Source organism: Musca domestica, unplaced genomic scaffold, assembly GCF_030504385.1.
Source record: "Musca domestica strain aabys unplaced genomic scaffold, Musca_domestica.polishedcontigs.V.1.1 17, whole genome shotgun sequence".
Taxonomy (NCBI): Eukaryota; Metazoa; Arthropoda; class Insecta; order Diptera; family Muscidae; genus Musca; species Musca domestica.
The window spans coordinates 2,187,211-2,211,083 of NW_026712230.1; the positions used below are offsets into that span (position 1 = coordinate 2,187,211).

At 35.3% G+C, this 23,873-nt stretch overlaps 1 protein-coding gene and 1 long non-coding RNA gene across 2 annotated transcripts in view; both read left to right on the forward strand.

Moving 5' to 3' along the window:
* The first annotated feature begins 2,911 nt into the window (after positions 1–2,911).
* Positions 2,912–5,262, forward strand: LOC131801676 (uncharacterized). The gene is made up of 3 exons (XR_009341897.1): positions 2,912–4,694; positions 4,787–4,908; positions 4,971–5,262. It is a non-coding gene; the product is annotated as an uncharacterized LOC131801676 (long non-coding RNA).
* Positions 5,263–17,865: 12,603 nt separating this feature from the next.
* Positions 17,866–23,873, forward strand: part of LOC101898773 (uncharacterized) — a 39,724-nt gene continuing 33,716 nt past the window's right edge. The window contains exons 1-2 of the mRNA XM_005179628.4: positions 17,866–18,157; positions 18,315–18,418. Of these exons, the coding sequence (XP_005179685.2) occupies positions 18,359–18,418 (60 nt within the window). The 5' untranslated portion in view covers positions 17,866–18,157; positions 18,315–18,358. The remainder of the gene's footprint in view (positions 18,158–18,314; positions 18,419–23,873) is intronic.

Below are 23,873 nucleotides of genomic sequence, written 5' to 3' on the forward strand. Positions count from 1 at the left end.
AGCGAGGAACCTCATTGTGTAACCCATTCTTGGGTGGCGCGTGCTGAGTCCTGTTGGAATGTCCAAGGTCTGCGGCCAAAATGTTTGTTTTAATACACTCTCCAGAATATTTTCGCGATAATATTCGGCATTTATTCTGATGCCACAGTCGATTAATAGAAGCGGAGAGCGTCCATCGGCTGTTATCGGCGGCCTATTTTCTTTTTGTTGTGGTGTAAGTTCTTACACTTTTTGGAATTTCAATGTCTTTACCCCGAGCTCATTTTTCAATATTCGCCGAATGGAATATTGCGATATGTTCAGCTCACGAGCCATTTTTCGGACATTGCGACGCGGGTTTCGATCAAGTTGCTTCTTTACTTTTCGAACCATTTCTGCTGATATTGTTGTTTTCTTCCGTCCACTTCCTTGACGTGGGGCTACGCTACCAGTATCAAGGTAACGAGCGATGGTACGAGACACAAAAGATTTATTTACATTTAAATGCTGGAGTGCTCTAACGATAGCCATTTATGGGTTTCCAGCCGAATATAAAGAAATCAAACTATCACGCTTGAATTCCATCACGAATAACTTTTTTTCTGGAAAATTCTCACCAAAATGCTTTTGTACGCTTGTAAAGAATATAATGAGCTGTCACTGGAATAATTTTAACAGCTGTCGGACGAGTGGCTTATAAATGACAGCAGTCTGAAGTTGGTTGCAGTTTTTTCATCATTCATGTATATCAAGCAACCATCAGCCAAACCTTGAACAAGTAAAAATACTGGAAACGGAAACCATTACCACAGAAGACTCACATTAGAAATGCTACACATTCAGGGTTGCCAACAAAATTTGAAGAAAAATCATAAATTTTTCAAAAAAAAAAAAAAAAAAAAAATTGAAATAATCGGTATTTGCATTTTGTGAAAATTGGCAAAATATACATGATTAAATTAAAGCATAATTTTCTAAAAACCGAAAACAAATATGCCCAACTATACATTTCAAAAAATATAGGCTAACAAATAGTTCCCTCTATGGAGTAGGAGATGGACCAATATTGTTCAATATTGCGACGTGACAATTTTGGCCTATATTGATTACTTCCTTCACTGGATATGAGATATGTGTTAATTTTCTAAAATGTTGAAACGTGGGTGAGATTCCAGATATAGTCGACCGAAGTATTCCATTTTCATACTTCATTTAATACCGATAGAAATATTGGCATGGGCAAAATTACAATAAAATCAAAATTTTATATCCAATTTTATGCGAAATCATAAATTCCATATTTATCCAGCTTTCTGGTTGACAGAAATATTTAGATATAGCAAGTTGTAAACAATCGCTGAATTGTTTCGCGGGTTATGACAGATAAAAGTATTGAAAATTATGACCCTTTGTTGGATATGTTTATTTCGATTTCTTTGTGCGTTTTGTTTTTCAAAATCTTGAACGTTATGTGGGGGAGGTACCAGAAGAAATGGTCCGATCTATACCATCTTTATAAAATATCTTGTTTTGATGGAAATATTGAGATGAGCCAAGTTTGAATAGAATCGGTTGTTAATTTAGCGCTTCATGGGTCTTCTAAATTGTTACCCTTTGTAGTGGAGGTACCAGAAGGAGTAGACCGATATGTTCTATCTTCACAGCAGATCTTGTGTTAGTAGAAATAATGGGATGTGTGAAATATGAAGAGAACCGGAAGCTTATTTCGGATTTTATAATCGTTTTGGTTATTCAAATCTTTGAACCTTTGTGAGAGAGGTGTTAATGGAAATTTTGAGATGTACCGAATCTGAATGGAATCGGATGTAAATTTCGCGTTTTATGCGCTTCATGAATATGCAAAATGTTGACCCTTTGTGGGAGATGTACCAGAAAAAGTGGACCGATATAGCCCATCTGCGAATTCGATCTAAATTTGATAATAATATTACAATGTACCAAGTGTGGACCAAATTGGATACCGCCTTCGAGAGTTATCGTGCGCACCAGCCAGCCAGTCAGACAGACGGACATCGCTAGATCAACTCCAAATGTTCTGAAACGTATTTGGTCCAAAGAGACCTAGGGTCTAAAAACGTTATTTCGATGAGGCACGTTTCAGTTAAATAAATATTATCTTTTATTACGTCCTATTTGATGAAATTACTCAAAACACTTTTAAAAATTGGATTGGAATTTCTAAAAATTGGATTAAGTAAATTATGAATTCCGGTAGATTCTTTTTCAAATAATTTGTAGGTTTTACTTTTAGCATTGAGAATATGAGCCAAAAAAATGACAGGTATATTTTATTTGTTTCGGTATATTTTAGATTCATGAAAATAACTTTGATAACTGTGATGTGAAACAGTTTGAGACGATCGTTAAAATATCGACACTTTTAAAGGAAATCGGCATTTCTGATTTAAGAGTAAAGAATCGTCAAAAAGGTAAAAATGGCAGCCCTGTACACATTAACAATCTACACACAACAGAGAGAATAAATTTTAAGAGCGACACAGACAACGCAGCTAGGCTTTTACACAAAAGAAGAGATCGTGCAAAACAGTGCAAAACAAAATCAGTGAAATATTAACAGCCGACGATGATTGTTCCTATCGTGGTTATTAAGTTGACCGTTATTGTTTACAAGTAAGCGATTTTTGTGCCTAAGAACATTGTGTTTGTTTCTATTTTTAATCAATGCTGTGATATTAATATTAAGAATATTATATTATCTTGTAGATTCCCTGAAGATGCAATTTATACAATTGTGAAATATCGGAAATAAAAAAATGAAATAAAATAAAAAACTGGCCTAAAGCTCAAAAAACTCGTATTATTAAATATATTGGAAAATAGGTCGAACAAAATCACACGTTTTAGTTTAATTTAAAGTATCTTCTGGAGAGAATCTCCCAGACAAAAAGCAAGGGAACTGATGAGGATTGGTGGCTCTTTACGAAACCTAGGTATTATCTCTCTGCATGTTAATTTGTAAACACTCTACCAGTCGTGGAGTTAAAGATAGGGTCGGAATAGGAGGCTATTGTTTGTAGAAATCTTTACGAAATACTTAGTTATTGAATTTGCAATTACAGGTCGCCACAAAAAGATCAATCGACACGTAATTTTGCGTTGATGTTAAGGTCAGACTGTGGAGATATTCGTGAAACATTAAGTGGATGAAATGGACCATAAACTGACATTTTTTACAAATGTTAGAGTCACTGTACAGCTGTCAATTATAGACCAATCGACTGGTAATCTTGCATGGTTGTTAACGACAGGACAGAAGTTTGATATATTTGGAGTGACATTGGATACTATTTTGAGGGTGCAATGGATCATAATCAAAACCAAAATTTCTATTTAACCGTGAATATTTTGAATGCTGAATGTTACTTCCAGGTGTAATTACATAGATACGGAAAGGACCGCTCCGTCGTTACATTAATACTGATTTTGTTGAGGTATATAGCAAAATATCGGAGAATTATCGAAATTTTCAAATATAATTTGAGTCCCTAGTAGCACATCAGAGAGCATAACTACAGGCCAATTGTGACATCATTTCGTATGGTTACGTGACTCCGCTCAAAATCCAAGATAACAACTTTGTTTCTCAATATGACATTGTTTCAATAATGATATTGACAAAAAAACATACATATTGACTGGTTGTTACTTATGATTTGAAAAGATTTTGAATGTAAAATCTATGATCTTTCCACTGAAATCAATTTCGGTGATGTAATTTTGGGGGGAAATAACAGTTCCATATTTATAGGGTGTCCCAACTGGAATGCAAAAATAAAAATGGAAATTGGTATCGTGAAATTATAATCAGTTTTTTTCGTGTCTAGAATTTAAGAAATGAATGTGGAGGGTATGTCGTTGCACCAAGAGGGCATCACATTTGATACAGCCAGGGAGACAATTCAATTGTTGCATCAGTGGTCGTGTTATTTCGTATTTAGGAGACCAACAGATAATTGGACGCTGCTGAAATTGGACGCTATGTAAAACGGACATTGAAAATTTCATTAAAAGATCAAGTGTGTGCCATCAAAGTCGCGGCGGCCATCTGCACGATGCTCGTTCTATACATAACCTCATTGTCTGCCTACTTAACTGTGTAATTAAATTTAAAAATTGCATTCTAGTTGGGATTATTCGAAAGGAATGTAACAACCGTATTCCACGAAAATAGCTATGTTTGTCGTTAAGCGCCGTTGCCGGTATGCTGGCGTATAGCGCGGCTATGACTCGTCGGATCGGAGGTTGGTTCTTGCCACCTTTTAGACTTTTTCGGTTGAACAAAAATGTTGCCCCTCGTTGGGCGCCATTTAAGTGGTGTTGCCGGTATGCTGGCGTATAGCGCGGCTATGGCTCGTCGGATCGGGGGTTGGTTCTTGCCAATTTTCAGACTTTTTCGGCTGAACAAAAAAAAAAAAATCATATCGGACTCGCAAAATCAAATTAAATTGGGTTAAAGGAACCAGAAACATGTGAAAGAAAGAAAACAAAAGGACATTCACCAAATATTACACTAAATCCCAAACTTACTTTAACTATCACCACAGAAACAGTGCCAAATTTAATACAAAATCTAATATTTTTCCTTTCCCCTTTTCATATTTTAGGTTGCGATGGCGGACGATAAAAAGTAGGGAACAATAAAGGCAGCTAATATTTGCGGTTCTTCCCAACAAGTAAGTACGCATGTATTGTTAAAGTTTAGCTTTTTTAATTATATTCCACGTTCAATTTATTTTAATTATGTTTCTTTGTCTTTCAATTTCAGGAAAGGACAAACAAAGGAGGGAAATCACATAAAATCGATGAACTAAACGAACTAAAAGCCTGGTTACCTAACCTTGAAGAGAGCTCTGTTCAACGTCGTGGTGCTGCATATTAAACAAAAAGGTGAGTAAAATTTAAATTCATTTGTTTACCCCTTCTAATTTCTATCTTTCTTTTCTTCACAGGAAAATCGCGGAATTTAACTATTTAGCTTCGTCGTCCGTCTGTCTGTTCGGAGTTTATAGTAACAAATGTCGATTGGGGATACCAAGCCACGCTGGTTTAACGATGGCATAAAAACTGCGCCTGGATTGCATGGGCGATGGTGTGGCTCGTATGCTCGAATTCTTCTTTTGGATCTTTATGTATAAGAGTTATTTCTTTGCTTTAGATATTAATTTTATTGTTTTGTTTTCAAATTTTGTTAAATTGTTTCCAAATTTAATTTCATTAAATTTAATTTCAAAAAAAGTTCAATTTTTCTTTTAATTTTCAATTTTCATGAAAACTATTTGTTTTAGTTATAAGATTTCTTTTTTAACTTTTAGCCTTTTGTAGTTAAATTTTGATTTTAATCGTTTTAAGGCTTTCAATTTTGTTTAAAAAAGTTTGTATTTTGTGTTGTTTGTTTATGTGTTTCAAACAAATAAGAAATTGAATCCACTTTTCAACAAGACTTTATGTTTTTTTCTTTCTGGGAGCCATACATCCAATCTTCCTCGCAGGTAAAGTAAAAAGGAAAGATTTTTCTGACAATTTTGGCCAGGAAATTCTGATTGTCATCATTGTTGACACTTAGGCAACTGGAATACTCAACTGTTTTCCAAAAACGGTTGGCAACACTGTTCTTCTTCTTCTTATTGTTGCCATTTATTTTAATGGTTAACCCTTTAAGAGGCGCACACCATAGGAGGTACTAATAATCACAAAAACGTCTACTACAGCGTTACGTAAAATTCTACATAGCGTACATAAATATTAAACTTCCCGACAATTTTATACCCTCCAACTTGAAAAGGAGGGTATATTAACATTTTCATTTTTTTAGTAATAAATAATCAGCATAAAAACTATTTATTATGTCTAGGATGGTTGGTATTGAAAATCAGATATATCGGTCCACGTTTTGGTATAGCCGCCATACAACGGTACCTTCCGATATTTGGTATTTTGATCATTTACGCCACATTTTCACGGATTTATCTAAAAATGTTCATTTCTAGGTTATAACGAAACACTGTATGTATAGAGCAACGTTTTTATGTAGACCCCATATATAACGTTACCTCTTGATATTCAGTATTTTGATGATTTTTCCCACATTTTCCCACGGATTTGTCAAAAAATTGATATTTTTAGTTCGTAATGGCTTCTAGCTCCGGTGGCAGAAACGTGAATATTTAAGTCGACGTTTTATAATAGCGCACATACAGGGTGAGATGAAAAAACTGCAACCAACTTCAGATGGAATTCAAGCGTGATAGTGTGATTTCGTTATATTTGGCTGGAAAACCACAAGAGGCTATCGTTAGAGCACTCCAGCATTTAATCTGAATAAATCTTTCGTGTCTCGTACCATCGCTCGTTACCGTGATACTGGTAGCGTAGCCCGATTTCAAGGAAGTGGACGAAAGAAAACAGCAACATCAGCAGAAATGGTTCGAAAAGTAAGGAAGCGAAGTGATCAAAACCCGCGTCGCAGTGGTGAGCTGAACATATCGGCAAATATTGAAAAATGAGCTCGGAGTAAAGCCATTTAAAATCCAAAAAGTGCAAGAACTTACACCACAACGGAAAGAAACCAGTAAAGAAAGTCCTAAAGTCGGGCGGGGCCGATTTTATGATACCCTACACCACTTTGCTAATTTGTAGAGCTCCACATAACAATTAAAAGTTTTTATGGCAGAATTCAATCATACACCTTATGATTATAATTATAATTTAAAGTTCAAAGAACTAAATATGCCGAAGCATTTGTATCTTTTAAATTCGGACTTGTATTGCCAATTTGTGCAAAATTAATTTGAAATCAGATAAAGAGATATATGGAAGCTATATCCAAATCTGAACCGATCTCGATAAAATTTGGCAAATATATTTCTGAGCTGTATTTGATATATTTCCCTGAATATCGTTGTTATGCACTCTGTATATTACGGCTGCGGAGGACAAAAATAACAAATCGGACGAACAATATATATGGGAGCTATAGCTGTATCTGAACCGATTTCGATCAAATTTGGCATACTTATTTTCAGGCCTAATTTGGTTGTATGTGCAAAATTCCATACTATTCGGGCTGATATTACACGTTTGGTGCACAATAAAAGGCAAATCGGACGAAGATATATATGGGAGCTATATGTAAATTTTTACGGATTATCTCCAGTTTCAATAGGGTTCGTCCTTGGGCCAAACAAATGTTGTTTGGAAAATTTCATCTCAATCGGATAATAAATGCAACCTGCATTTTGTTCACAAGAATACATGGACAGACGGACGGACAGACGAACTGACATGCATAAATCAACTCAGAAAGTGATTCTATGGAGATCCTCAAAAGTAACTATGGGTCTATCTCGTTTCCTTTTGCCTGTTACAAACAAATCCATAAAGACATAATACCCTGACCACCTTGTGGTGTAGGGTATAAATACACTTAGAAGAGCTAAAGAGTTGCTTTGAACTGCCGAATTTGGTTTTCCCCGATGAGACATTCGTTGATCGTGTTGTCCATTCGTTGATCGTGTTTACTTGCCAAAGTGGTCAGCTGAAAATGTACACCTTCGGTTGGCCATCAGAACTCAAGCGCCGGCCATGGTAATGGTGTGGCCGCCATAACAGCCGTTGGTCGCTCTCCGCTCGTATTAATCGACGCGGCATCAGAATAAATGCCGAATATTATCGTGAAAATATTCTGGAGGATGTATTAAAGCCTTGGGCACGCAAACATTTGGGCCGCGGACCTTGGACATTCCAACAGGACCCAGTACCATCGGACTCAGCACACGCCACCCAAAAATGTTTACAAAATGATGTTCCTCGCTTCATTTCCAGTGCACAATGGCCACCAAAATCTACGGATACTAATCGGTTTTTGAAATTTTTCGATTGTGAAATTTCGTTCGCTCGACGTATTTCGGTAACATTTATGTGTTTAACTTGTGTGGCGAAAAATGTCGTTCGGGTACGTTGAATTTTAGATAACGCAATGCATCAAGAACAAGTTCAATTATGTATCGCAATATCTTGAGGAATTTGTAAATTCTATACCAAGGGCATTATATCGATAGAAACTTCACCGGGAATTCTACTTTTGTAGGGAAATGTATTCAAATTGGGAATTTTTAAAAAATATTTATGTAGCTTTTAAAGCTAAGGCTGAGAGTTCGATATCTAATAAGAATTTGATTTGCTGCTGACTGATTTGCCCGCTGAAAACTTAGAAAAGAAATATATTTAAGAATATTATAGGACATATATCGAAACGTGAATGCGAAATACTCTAGGCTCTTTTTTGCATAGAGCGCCAAGGTAAGAATACGTTTTTCCTTAAAATGTAGGTTGAACATTATTAAAATTGTTTGTGGTTGTTAAAGGAGGTTATTAAAGATAGATAGCAGATTGATTCGACTCATTTGTCTTTAGCCACGAAAAAATGATTTTATTTATTTTGTAATTAAACCCTTTTCTTTTGTGTTCCACTTAATGGCATCTATTTTTATACCCTACACCACAAGGTGGTCAGGGTATTATGTCTTTGTGCATTTGTTTGTAACAGGCAGAAGGAAACGAGATAGACCCATAGTTCCTTTTGATGATCTGCATAGAATCACATTCTGAGTCGATTTATGCATGTCCGTCCGTCCGTCTGTCCGTCCGTCCGTCCGTCTGTCCATGTATTTTTGTAAACAAAGTACAGGTCGCATTTATTGCCCGATCCAGATGAAATTTTGCAAAGGTCTTTTGTTTGGCCTAAGGACGAACCCTATTGAAATTGGAGATAATCGGTCAAAATTTGGATATAGCTCCCATATATATCTTCGTCCGATTTGACTTTTATTGTGCACCAAACGTGTAATATCAGCCCGAATTGTATGGAATTTTGCACATACACCCATATTAGGCCTGAAAATATGTATGCCAAATTTGATCGAAATCGGTTCAGATATAGCTATAGCTCCCATATATATTGTTCATCCGATTTGTTATTTTTGTCCACCGCCACCGTAATATGCACTATGCAACAACAATATTTGGGGAAATATATCAAATACAGCTCAGAAATACATTTGCTAAATTTTATCGAGATCGGTTCAGATTTGGATATAGCTCCCATATATAACATCGTCCGATTTACCTTTTATTGTGCACCAAACGTCTAATATTTGTCCAAATGGGATGGAATTTGGCACTTACGACCCAATTGAGTCTAGTAGCTAGTATCTCAAATTTGGTTCAGATCGGTTCAGATATAGTTATAGCTTCCATATATATTATTCATCCGATTTGTTATATTTGGTACCCACAACCGTAATATGCACTCTGTAACAACGATATTCAGGGAAATATATCAAATACAGCTCAGAAATATCGTTGCCAAAGTTTATCGAGATCGGTTCAGATTTGGATATAACTCCCATATATATCTTTATCCGATTTCAAATTAATTGTGCACCAAATGGACAATACAATTCCGAATTTAGTCCTTTGAACTTTAAATTATAATTATAATCATAGCGTGTATGATTGAATTCTCCCATAGAAACTTTTAATTGTTATGTGGAGCTCTACTTAATTAGCAAAGTGGTGTAGGGTATCATAAAGTCGGCGCCGCCCGACTTTAAGACTTTCTTTACTGGTTTATAATGGAACTATTTTCGAACAACATTACAAAAATATGGTAGGTTGATGAGAATGATTATTGATATCCCTTAGAGTAAACTCTGAAAAAGTCACACTTAATTATATTTAACCTGTCGCCATAAAGTATGCTTTATAATATCATAGTTGTGCATTCAAAATATTCACGATAAGGCACCGAATACTTTACCAATGATGAGTGCTAGTTTATTTACTGTTCAACAATTACGAAAATTGTCTGTCTTGAAGAGGGCCAAGTTCGAAGAGTAGTTGATAGCACTTTATTAGTAGACCAAAATCCCCAAAAGGTTAATTTTTTAGGGCCATTCACATATGCAGCCTTAACCAGTCGGACGATTCTTTCCTCGTTTTTTTACCCTTTACCATACTATGGAGGGTATATTAACTTTGTCATTCCGTTTGTAACTCTTCGAAATACTCATGTCATACCCAACAAAGCATATATATTCTTGATCAGCGTAAAATTCTAAGTCGAAGTAGCAATGTGCGTCTGTCTGTCAGTTTGTCTGTCTGTTGTAATCACGCTATCTGTCGAACGAATTGAGATAGAAGGCTAAAATTTTGCACACATGTTTATTTTGTCAGTAGGCAGGTTAAGTTCGTAAATGGGCCATGTAGGTCCACGTTTTCATATAGTCCCCATATAACGGTACCTCCCAACATTCGGTATTTTGATGATTTTAGCCTCATTATTCACCAGAATTGTTTCAAGTTACGTATTTAAGGTTCGTAATGGGAACTACAGTCTGTGACAGAAATATAGGCCAAATATATCAGTACCTCCCTATATTCGGTATTTTGACGATTTTAGATACAATACTCACCGAAATTGTTTGAGATGTCGTATTTGAAGTTAGTAATAGAAGCTACAGTCTGTGACAGAAAATTATCTATGCAGGTCCAGGTCTTCGTATAGCTCCGATATAACGGTACCTCCCTATTTACGGTATTTTGATGATTTTAGCTACATTATTCAACGTTTATTTCAAGTTTCGAATTTAAATATGATAATGGCTTATAACAAACAATGCCTATGTAGGTCCACGTCATATAGACCCAAATATAACGGCTATATTCGGTATTTTTAAAATTTTAACAGCATTTTTTAAGGATTTTATTTTTTGAAAATTTCCAAATTTGTTCCAAATGGTTGAGGGTATTCACTGCTTTTTAACTTGTTTATTCTCCCCCTGATTTGACTCATATTTGGTATTTTGGTTTCATTGGGCTACAACAAAACTACGTTAACGTTGTAAAGGATTTGGAAAGCCTAGTTGGTTTAAATTTTCAATTCCATTGCATACACCTCAAGTCAATCTTCGTAAGAAGGTTATCCTAGAAAAAAGCTCTAACGTAAACATGTCTCTATATTGACAAATATTGGTTTCAACAAGAGGCGAGTTCGGTGAATTTGTTCGGGACCTGTCAATCGGCCGCCTATATTGTGCGCTTAAACGACTTTAGGCTATTTTTGTTTCCGCAAATTTGACAAAGCGCACCATTTGCATGAAATTATTTTCAAACTTTAAATTATATGGACCGTACAATCAATTTCAATAGTTTTATGCATTTTTCTGAATTGGACGTGTTTTTCCAAAAGCTCTCAAAAATCAACCTTAAACTTTATTCTGCAGGCTCGGTCCGCGATACCGGCCCGTAGTTTTAGTTTTTAATACAAATAAGTATCCATGGAAAAAATGTCAATACACGTTCTCGTACCATTCGATTTAAAGTGTTTTAAAAAAACAGATGCTATCTTTTAGCCGTCCGCCAATCGGTTACTTTAGGTCGGTGGATCTGGGAGGTACATTTACTTTTCCCAAAATTAATATCTATGTTGAATATTTACTGTAAGATAGTTCTCCACTCCAAAAGGAGCCTGAATAGAAATGTTTACCCAAATCGATTGGAAAATGTGGTCAACGCCCTCGAAATACTTAAAATCAGGAGGTACCTTTATATGGGCGCTACTCCATTACATTGATCTTCATTGAAAATTATCTGCGGAGAGGTTTCCTATCCCCTCAGAAGCCAAGATGCAAAAAAAGGCCAAATTAATTGAAAACTGTAGCCAATACCCCGGAAATAGCTGAAATCAGGGGATATCTTCATATGAAGTTTATTCCAAAAAGGGGGCCTACACCTATATTTTTTCGAAAGGGTGTTTTCTTCTTTATAGTAACTCAAATTACCTAAATTAGCCGAAATTAATTTGAAATATATAAAAACTTCAATTAATTTGAGGGATGCCAACTGATATACTTCCCGTAATAATCGTAGCCTTAATTATATATATATATATATATTGTATTTGGCCCATCAAATAGACGAAATAGGTCGAATATATATGGGAGCTATATTTAAATCAGAACCAATTCATTATAATTTGGCAAAATAAATTGTGTGCTAAATTTCGTAACAGATTCCAAATTTAATTGAAATTGGAGATATATATCGTGTTTGGTGTCTTATATACCTGGAATCGGCTGAAATGTAAATGAGAGCTATATCCAAACCGCAACCGATCTCAATATAATTTGACAAATTTATTTTTGTACCACATTCCGTTACACGTTTCAAATGTGAAGACTGTATCTATGACCGATCAATAGATAAGTGCATACGAAAACTAATTTTTTTTGGAGGTACCTTCGATTCTGATGCTATATCTTCAGTTCCAAGTGGAATTTTAAAAATGTAAGTAGTAACATAGGTTATATGTTACTTTTAGCCGATGCTGTAGCATATGTGGAAATTTTCAGGAAAATCTGTTCAGCAGATTTTGAGTCTATAAATTACAAACAAACAATAAAACGTGCAAACAGTTTTCTCTTTTAAAAATATAGAATCGCTGTCTTGTTTCGCATTTTATAAGGGTTAAAAGTAGCCAAAATGTTGACCCTTTGTGGTGGAGGTGACAGAAGAAGTGGACCGATATATTCCATCTTCGCACCAGACCATATGTTGGTAAAAATATTGAGATGAGCGTATTTTATAAAAGTTATAATTATACATAATTTTGATCCTCTGTGTGGGAGGTGCCAGAAGGAGTGAACCGACATTGCCCATCTCCGAACTCGATGTAAGTTTGACAATAATATTACGAGTACCAAATTTGGATCAAATCGGTAAAAACAGGCAGAGGGACACCCTTAGATCGACTCCAAATTTCCTGAAACGGATTTGGGCCAAAGAGACCTAAGGTCTTAGACCGTTATTTCGATAAGCCACGTTTCGCCCGTATCAAGTGATATTTACCCTCTGTAACCAAATGGCTGAGGGTATAATTATCAGTCGGTTCTGACAACAGCCTATTTATTTAAATATATTCTGACTTATTCAAAATTGTTATCCTTTATAGGGGTGGTATCAGAAGGGCTGAGACAACAGTATCCATTTGCTCACATGAACTATTTCCTCCACTATATATTTTTTTGGAAAAATGTTTAATTTTTGTTTAAAGAGTTCTACGCAGAATTTGTGGTCAATGGGCTCTTGTGGAAGTTTATCGAAAAATTGTGTTTAGAGACGAGACCATTTTTGGTTCAAGGGGTACGTAAATAAATAAAATTGTCGATTTTGGGTTAGAGATTAGCCAGAAGCACTGCTAAATCTACCAATGCATGTAGGAAAAGTAAAATTTTGGTCTGGTCGCAACAATGGATTATATTTCGTGAATGGTTAGCGCTGCCGTGAAATCCAATTTTTTTCCAAAATTAAAGAGCTTTTTTTTAGCATGATACGTGGTTTCAACAAGACGGTGCCACTGTCACATAGCACGTATAGCAATGGACTTATTAAAAGGCGAGAAGAGGTAAACACCACAAGGTGGTCAGGGTATTATGTATTTGTGCATTTGTTTGTAACTGGCAAAAGGAAACGAGATAGACCCATAGTTCCTTTTGATGATCTGCATAGAATCACATTCTGAGTCGATTTATGCATTTCCGTCTGTCCATGTGTTTTTGTAAACAAAGTACAGTTCGCATTTATTGCCCTATCCAGTTGAAATTTTGCACAAATCATTTGTTTGGCCGAAGGACGAACCCTATTGAAATTGGAGATAATCCGTAAAAATTTAGATATAGCTCCCATATGCATCTTCATCCGATTTGCCTTTTATTGTGCACCAAACGTGTAATATCAGCCCGAATAGTATGGAATTTTGTATATACAAATTAGGCCTGAAAATAAGTATGCCAAATTTGAAATCGGTTCAGATATTGCTATAGCTCCCATATATATTGTTTATCAGATTTTTATCCTCCCCAGCCGTAATATGCACTCTGTAAAAACAATATTTTGGGAAATATATCAAATACAGATCAGAAATATCTTTGCCAAATTTTATCGAGATCGGCTCCGATTTGGATATAGCTCCTATATATATCTTTATCCGATTTCAAATTAATTGTGCGGCAAATGGGCAATACAAGTCCGAACTTAAAATATACAAATGCTTCGGCATTGTAAATTATAATTATAATCATAGCGTGTATGATTGGATGCTCCCATAAAAATTTTAAGAACTCTACTAAATTAGGAAAGTGATGGTGGGTACCATAAAGTCGGCTCCGCCCGACTTTAAGACTTTCTTTACTGGTTTTACGTTTGGGACCGGTTAATTGGCCGCCTAGATTGCGCGTAAATTGAAGCACTTATTAGGGGATAATAATAATGAAAAATCGATGGACAAGGCAACGTTTACCGGGTCAACGAGTTCAGTATACTTACTCCAAATTGCGGTCGTTATTTTTGGCCCTTTTATGCTGATTTCAGCGTGAGTTCTACCCTAAGAACATTTCTCTATTAATTTCTCAGAGAATGGTTTCTCTGCTTTCGCAAAAAGTTCTTCAACATAAATTTTGGAAATTTTCAATGTATTAAGTTTGTCATTCCGTTTGTATTCTTGATCCGCATAAAATTCTATGTCGATTTAACGTCTGACTGCAAAAAAGTCAAACGCCACAATTTTTAACCTTTTTTTATAAATTTTATTGAATGGAAGCAAAAAATGTCGGAAATAGCATTAAATTTTAGAATAAGTTTAGATTTGTTCGAATTGGTCACCTTTGGCACGAATTATGACCTTCAAACGGCCAATGAAACGTCACACACTGCCCGAATGTTGCTCTGCAGTATTTTGGCCCATTCCCGGCGAAGCGCTTGCTTGAGGTAATCGACACTTTGGTATTTTTTAGTGCCAACCTTGCTTTCCAAAATTCTCCAGGCACAATAGTCCAACGGGTTGGTATCCGGTGATTGGAGATGGAAATGAAGCGAGGAACCTCATTTTGTAATCATCTTTGGTGGCGTGTGCTGAGTGCGATGATGCTGAGTCCTGTTGGAATGTTCAAGGTTTGCGGCGAAATGTTTGCGGGCCGAAGGCTTTAATACACCCTCCAGAATATTTTCGCGATAATATTTGACATTTAATCCGATGCCACGGTCGATTAATACGAGCGGAGAGCGACCATCGGCTGTTATGGCGCCCCACACCATCACTATGTTTTCTTATCGGAGAAAACAAAATTCGGCAGTTCACCACTTTCGGCCAAGCTCTTTTGAGTCTATTTTCTTTATGTTGCGATGTAAGTTCTTGCTCTTTTTGGAATATCAATGGCCTTACCCCAGCTCATTTTTCAATATTTGTCGACTGGAATATTGCGATATGTTCAGCTCAAGAGGCATTTTGCGAAGCGGGTTTTGATCAAGTCGGTTCTTTACTTGTCGAACTATTTCTTCTGATGTTGCTGTTTTCTTCCGTTCACCTTCTTAACGTCGGTAACGAGCGATGGTACGAGACACAAAAATGTTATTCACAATTAAATGCTGGAGTGCTCTAACGATAGCCACTTGTGGCTTTCCTGCCAAATATAAAGAAATCACACTATCACGCTTGAATTCCATCACGAATAACATTTCTTCTGGAAAATTCTCACCAAAATGCTTTTGTACGCTTGTAAACAATATAATGAGCTGTCACTGGAATAATTTTAACAGCTGTCGGAAGAATGGCATAGAAATGACAGCAGTCTGAAGTTGGTTGCAGTTCTTTCATCTCACCCTGTGGGGCAAATGACCCAGTTAAAAATTCAAATGTAACCTTTGTGCACGGCTGTATGCCATTATTTCAAAAACGAAATCTACAAAAATAGATTTGGACCTAAAGGGCTTTCAATATATTATAGTGTTCTAGGGAAGTACATGGTTGGCCCCGCAGTTTTTCCACCTTGTAATGAAGGTTTAATTAAGGTCACTAAATAAACAAGTAAGCAAAGGCTACAGTCGAGCGGGGCCGACCGAATAAACGACACAGTTTATATATTCGAGATACTCGAAAGACTTCCATAAGATATTGTGACAAATAATAAAAGAAAACCATCAGGTTTCGTTCTCTAATTTTCGAATAATAGCAACTTAAACTAATTTGCTCATTTCCAATTTATTGGTAGATTTTGCACGTAAATGGTCTTCCTAGATCTGGAACCAATATTTCCCAAAGACCTATAATCTCTCAGAAGTGGCAAAAGATTAACATTTATTATTGGTTTTTGACTGAAACGCATCTATATGAGATACAGACATTTGACTACATTCTTTAATGATATCAGCGTTAACGACATAGTCAGAAGTGTGTCTTTCCTGTATTTGTGAATTCTCCAAAAAGTCACTTACATGGACATTTTCGTATTTTGTCTACAAAAGTTGGCAAACTATTTCACACATTGAATATTTTTGGATGGTCATCCAAAACTGCTTGGCTTTTTGCAATGCCCGTAACCCCCTTTAAAATGTGCGTGAGGATCGGGCAATAATTGCGACCTGCTGACAATTTTGCAGTTTTTTGGTCCATTTCAACCCCTAAATATATGGCGATCATCTCCAAAAAGAGTAGGCTTCTATTCTGACCCTCATCTGATCCCCATGCAAAATTTCGTTAGGATCGGACCATAAATGCGATCTGTATATGATATCCTGGTATCCTAACTACTTAGTTTTGTTAGCTGTAGAAATATTACCAAATGTTTAATTCAAAATGAAAATATGCCAAAAATATGACAAAATTGAAAAAATATGAGAAAATTTTAAAAAATCAATATTTTCATCTTTAGAGAGATATTTTTATGCGATTTTTTAGACGTTGTTTCATTCCTGCCAAGAGGCCATTCTGAATTAATGAGAACTGTTGAAATCAGTTCAGCCGTTCTCGACATATAAGAGATCTTTCAAGCATATCTTCTTTGATAGACATATATATCGCACATATTTTGATATATATCCGTTTTGTCGGATGTTAACATCAATGTAAAGATCAGGAGTAACTTTGTCATGGTTTTATGATTTCGCCGGGATTTAAAATATTCGCGGTTTAATGAAAAATTTTGAATTTTTTCAACACAAAAGATATGGTCTATTTTACCCGCTAAATATTATCCGATGACCACCCAAATTGGTAGGCTTCTTCCCCGCCCTAAACTCTAGCTACATGCGAAGTTCCGCGTCGATTGGTCTATAATTGCGACCTGTATATCTACTGCAAAATCCGACATTTTTTCAGTGTTTGGTCCATTTCGACCCCTAAATATTATGCGATCATCTCCAAAAGAAATAGGGTTCTATTCTGACCCTAGCCCCACCTCCATTCTATATTTCGTGAAGATTGGGCCATAACTGCGACCTGTAGAGCGATTACAAATTAACATGGACAGACGGACAGACGGACGGACGGACATACATAGCTAGATCGACTCAATTCGGCGAGATAGGAAGATCCATATATACTTTCCTATGTGGGAAATCAATATTTCGAGGTGTTACATAATTTTTGGCCCAATCAAACTTATAATACCCCCAACACATAGTGTTGTAGGGTATAAATATTTAATTGTAGATGTACCCATGTAGATGTACCCTCAAAGAAATGTGGCGCAATGTTCGTTTTCTCTTTCACCTCTATGTGGAGTCGAGTTCCGTGATGACCAAACTAACAATTCAAATTTGTTTTCAAAACCAACGACCGACGACTAATATCACCACAATACATTTGGCACAAAGCTTTCGGCTTGAGCTTTTTTCTGCTTTGTCGTTTGTTTCATTTCCATGGCGTTGTGTGTTCGTTGCTGTCTACGACGAACTTTTAGTGCGAAAAGAAAACGCTCTAAGAAATTGCCTCCAAACGATGAACTATTGTAAACTTTTTTCTTAGTTTATTTGCATGCGGCGAGCGAGCGTTACGGCTAAAAAGAAAAAATCGAAGGCGGCACCAAATTGAAAAAAAAAAAAAACGCGATTCTAGTCAAAGTCAATTTTTTCTGGCTGTTGGAGATTATTTTTAAATTTTATATATTTTACGGAAAAACGACAAAAACAACAAACGAAAAACAAACATAAAATATAAAATTTGTAAAGATCTTCGAAAAGTGAAAAATTATTTTTAATAAAAAAATAGCGAAAATAGTTGAGACATAAAATTTTGTTTACCCAGGTGTGTGGCGCAAAAAAATGAAATAAAAATGAATAGGAAAACAATAATAAAGATAACAAGAATCTAATTAAAATAAATAACAACTAATAATTAAAAAATGTCCCTGCCGAAAAATAATTTTATATTTTCCATTTTTCTTGTTTTACAAAAAAAAAAGTTGCCAATTTCTCTGTCTCAAGAAAACGTGAGGAATCCGGAAAAATGGCCTGCTCAACGAAAACGCTGAAATTCTTTAGCATCAAATGGGATGTAATCTATGCGGTAAGTACCCAGCATTCCCCAACCGTTCGGCCGCAAATTTGTTGCTGTTGTTGGTAAGAGACTAATATGACCACCATAGAGTCCGTCCACAAACCACCCGACGAGATGTGTTCATCACTTATTTTAGTTTGGCATTTGGGAAACGTGCATTTGATTTGAGAATCGCCAACAAGTCAAGTCGGTGGAAATTTAAAAATTGTGTTTAGCATAATTGTCGTTTTTGTTGGGATTGTTAGCCATGGAGATGTTGGAAAATGTGTGTGTTTTTATTTTTTTATTAAAAAATACTAAATGTACTTGTCCCACAAGACAATTGTTGTTATTTGTTTTTAATTTATTTAGTATTTACTAGTCAGTCGGTGTGCAAGTGGTCATAGACATGGATCATCATCATCTTCATCGGCGTTATGAACGACCACAGCAGAACACCAACAACAACAACATAGTCAACACCACTCAAGTATTTGTTTACATTTGTTCGATCGCTCGTATTGAGAGACCGTAGATACATAAATCGACAGACAGACGTTTGTAGATGCTTCAAGTTTATCGAACAAAGTGCACACGGGTTTATTGCGAACATTTTTTTTGGCACGAACTGGGCCATAACAGAAATGTGCTATAACTTTGTCAAAATAAATAAATATTAGGGTGGACCTCTATCTTTGGGGAAGATTTGAAATGTACTATATTTATGTGTAATACTTGTAGAAAGTTTATCATTAACCATTTAGAAAACATATATCGGTTTGACGACATGCCTCAGCATATGAACATGTATTCGTGATTAATCTTTGTTAGGGGGGTATGAGAACGAGTGGACCAAAATATCCGGTCTTTATACCAGATGCGATGCTTAAAGAAATTCGAGGAATCATTTCAAAGAGGAACGGGACGCCAATATTTTCCATTTTCGATTCAGACCCAGATCTAATATAAATATTACCACATATCAATGTTGGGCTTTTTCGAAAATTCTAAACTTTTGTGTTAGGAGCTATCAGAAAATGTCAATGTTGTCGGTTATTTTGAGACAAAGATCTTAAAAAAAATAAAACCCTTTGCGGAGAAAGTTCAAGAGAGAGAGTGAACCGATAAATCCCTAGATAAAGTGCTGTTGGAAATATCTGAATATCTGTGGATTATTTTGCAAGTTTTATGATTATTCAAAATGTTGACCTTACCCGAAGGAGTGGGCCAGCATTGACCATTTGCGAACCTGACCCAAGTCTCTTATAAATATTACGATGTGACGGTTTCTGACTATATCAACTACTTCCTACACTTTATATGATATAAATATACATATATTTCTGAAAAATTTCGAACTTTTGTCGGGGAGTTACCGTAAAGATTGGACCGATCAAAATAATTGGATCTGCGAAGGACAAATCAATCGGACACTTATTTAAAATATTAATAGTTTTTAATCAAAATTTTACTCCTTTGTATTTTATATGGTAAATTATTTGTTTTTTTTTATAAAAATTTGTGTATTCTGTATGGCGAAGGTACCATAAGGAGTGGGTGGATTTGGCCCACCCCCGAAGCATACGTTTCGTAAAAATATAACAATGTGCGAAGTTATGATCATTTGGGACAGACAGGCAGACGGACGGATATAGCTAGATCGACTCCAAATGTTCAGAAACTGGTTTCCTCCAAGGGGACCAAGGATCTTAAACTTTTCGACGAGGCATATTTTGACCCATCAAAATATATAGAGGGTATATATCATAGCTGTATTGCTAATGGTATAATGAGCCTTGTCGATTCATATCGGTCCCTTATAAAGCTATTCACTACAATTTTCGTTGTTTTAGGGTCTTCAGCAACGATTTCAAAACTAATCAGCTGTCATTTAAAATATAAGTTTCTAAGAAGTACCATATAACGGTATATCATGATATGCGATATTTTAAAGCTTCCGGTCATAATTCCCAAGCAAATGAAATAAAACTTGGCGGGTTTTTGCCGGCTGAGGAATACAAAGTCGAAAACAGCTTTCACCTTTTATACACAGATTTGCTCGTTTTCTCTCGGCAGCGAAACTTGCTAGCAACCGGGAGTAATCGAAGAGTGTGAGTGTTTTTACGCAGTTTACTCTTCACTCTTTTGTTCTATCAGGGAGCTCTCCCAAATCACTCCTGTTTGAAATATTAGAGTGGTAGTCGAAACGCTCTGAAGAGAGCAAGTAGCTCTGGGAGAGGAAAAAATAAGTTTGATTATGTGTTTGTAATAGCAGATTGGTTTTGATTTTTATGTGAACTGAAGAGAAAAGCAAGAGAATCAAAGAGTATGAGGATTTTGTGTGCAAACAAAAAAAAAAACAAAAGTAGAATCTGCTTGGTTTCGAGCGGATTTTACTCCCACTCTAAAACGAGTGAAACATGGGCGCTTTTATTTGAGCGACATTGAAACAGAGAGTATGCTCGATTTTTTTTCTTCTCCCAGGAGAGCTCCGGCTCCAATTCGGGCAACTTTCATTCTATGCTCGAGTAGTTTTTCGTTTTTTTGTCTTCAAAGAAAAATTTGATTTTTCAATATTTCTAATCTGAACAATCAGTCAAAATTTGATTTTGAAATCTTACCTTTTTCAAACAAAGTCGAGTAAAAATGATTTTAATTTAAATTTCTTCAAAGTGTAGTTCGTTCAAACAGGTTTATATTCTGTGTAGAAAAATGTTTGATACAGGTTCACCATTGGGTAAAGCTTTTATATAAATATAAATTACGTTTTTCAATATTTTGAATGTTTCTGACACATATGCCCATTAATGAGCTAAAACTTGACATTTTGGGTTCACAATTAATAAAGGTCCGAATACACATTATGTTAGAGTCATATGTTAAGTGACATTTTACACAAAAGATAGCATACTTTTAAGCCTTCCAAATTATTTTTTTAACTTGAATGAAACACTATACTATGTAAAACGTCTACTATATTATATACTTATACATACACTTGACTTATATAATTACTGTTTTATTCAATACTATACTATAAAACGTTTCATTTCAGTCTAAAGTTTCTTAGTATCACCTAAAAGTATGCTATACAAATTCACACGGAAAAAAGTAGAATATGTCAGTTTAGATGCGACTTCAATTTTCTTTTTAAAATAGCCTTAAGTTCGCATATAATGATGAATGTATGCATTTATGTCGACTTTGGTATTGATTTTAAGAGATAAGGTATATATTAGAGGTGTTTTCTAAATGTTATTTCTGCAAAATATATATATATATATATATATATATATATATATATATATATATATATATATATATATATATATATATATATATATTATTTTTTTGGAGTTTTTCTGAATTTAAATGACCATAAACTTTAGGCAAAAATTTGTTCTGAAAACTTCCGGAATATCCTTGAATGATAAAACTGGATAAGACTGATTTGGGAAAGTTTCTAAATTAGATTTCATGCAGTTATTTTCTGTGCAGAGAACATTTTTGAAAACGGATGGAAATTGACATATAAATGATTGAAAAAATCATCATTTCCTCATTTACCCACTGTACATATTAGCTTAAAGACAATTAATGTCAATAAGTTGCCAACAAAGTAGTTACACACCAACAACAACAACAAGCCCATTGTTTATAGAAAGAGTTGTAACTTAATCGGTCTTCAAAGTACACTGCCAATACCTCCACCAACTACCCACCTACCTGTGGGTTCCCCACTAGTTCGCTTGTTTATAAATCTTTGAAAAGTTTCATTCATTTTTATTCAACATTACAATTTTACTACGATTTGCTTGTTGTGGTAGTTGTTGTTGTTTTTGTTGCTGTTAAGCTGTTTAGTTTAACATTTTCTTAATTATCCGCCTTGCCTTGACTGGGTTTGTTAATAAAAAAATATATAAAATGGCAAAGCTTTTGTGGAGGTAAATATTTAGAAAAATACACACACATAGATTTTTATATTGCATTTTTGGCATGGGTGTGCTGGACTATTGTTGTAATGTGTTTGCAAGTTGGAGACAAAATTAGAGATAAAAAAATAAAATAGGACTCTGCTAATTTCAAATTTTAAAACAGCAGTCTCTTTTGTTGGAGTCTGTAACGGGAAACTTCTGTACCGAACTCCAAAATTCCATGCATAATTATAAAATACCGATATATGGGGCCTATAGGAAGACATTCATAGACAATTTTATGTCACAGGCTGTAGTATCTATTACGAAGTTCAAAAAAGAAATTTGAAATCATTCCGGTGAATAATGTAGCTAAGATCATCAAAATACCGAATACAGTTCTTCCGGTTCTTCTGTTGTATGGGGCTATTCGAAGAACAGCACCTGCAGAAGCAATTTTCTGTAAAAGGCTGTAGTACCTACTAGGAACTGTATTTTAAATTGTCAAAATACCGAGTATAGGGAGGTACTTATATAATGGGGCAATACCTACACCTGTCCATTTTCAATCCCAAAATGTTAAATGTATATTTTACGGTGTCACAAACGGAATGGCAAACTTAGGGTACATTAAGTTTGCCATTCCGTTTGTGACACTATATGGTGGAGGGTATAAAAACGGGAGTTTTCGTCAAAACGTAAACAGTCCGTGTTTAAGTCCGTCCGGGCCGAACTTTGAATACCCTCCACAATTTGGAAGATATTCACAGAATTTCAAGAAAAATCCATTTGAAACATACTCCTTAATCATAAAAAATACCGAATAAGGGGAGTTACAGTTTTTTTGGGGTTTCGAATACGAAATTGACAAAAACCATCAACATACCGAATATCGGGAGGTACCGTTATATGGGGACTATACCAAAACGTGGACCGATATATCTCATTTTCAATACCAGCCATCCTAAACACAGTACAAATTATAATATAAAAATATATATACATTATGGGGTCTACGACGAATATTTAGGGATGTTACAAACGGAATGACAAAGTTAATATACCCTCCATTCCAAGGTGGAGGGTATAATTATATTGGGAGTTAATGTGAAGAAGATCATACCGAATATAAACCAAATAATATTGCTGTATAGTGCATGATATGACTTCGATAAGGATTATATTAAAAATATTTATTGGAGCAAAAGGTATACCGGACCAAGCATGTGAAGGACTTAAAACCCCAAATCGGATGAAACATATATATGGAAGCAATAGCTATTTGTGATTCACCAAATTTGATGTACTTGCTTCTAGGCTGCATTCCGTTGGATGTGCCAAAATTCAGGTCATTTGCACTGATATTGGAAAATTTCATCTCAATCGGATAATAAATGTGACCTGCATTTTGTTCACAAAAATACATGGACAGACGGACGGACTGACATGCATAAATAGAGTCAGAAAGTGATTATATGAAGATCCCCAAAAGTAACTATGGGTCTATTTCGCTTCCCTGTTGCAGGTATAGAAATAACTTTTTTTTTCCGAATATTGTGACTTTAACTCAG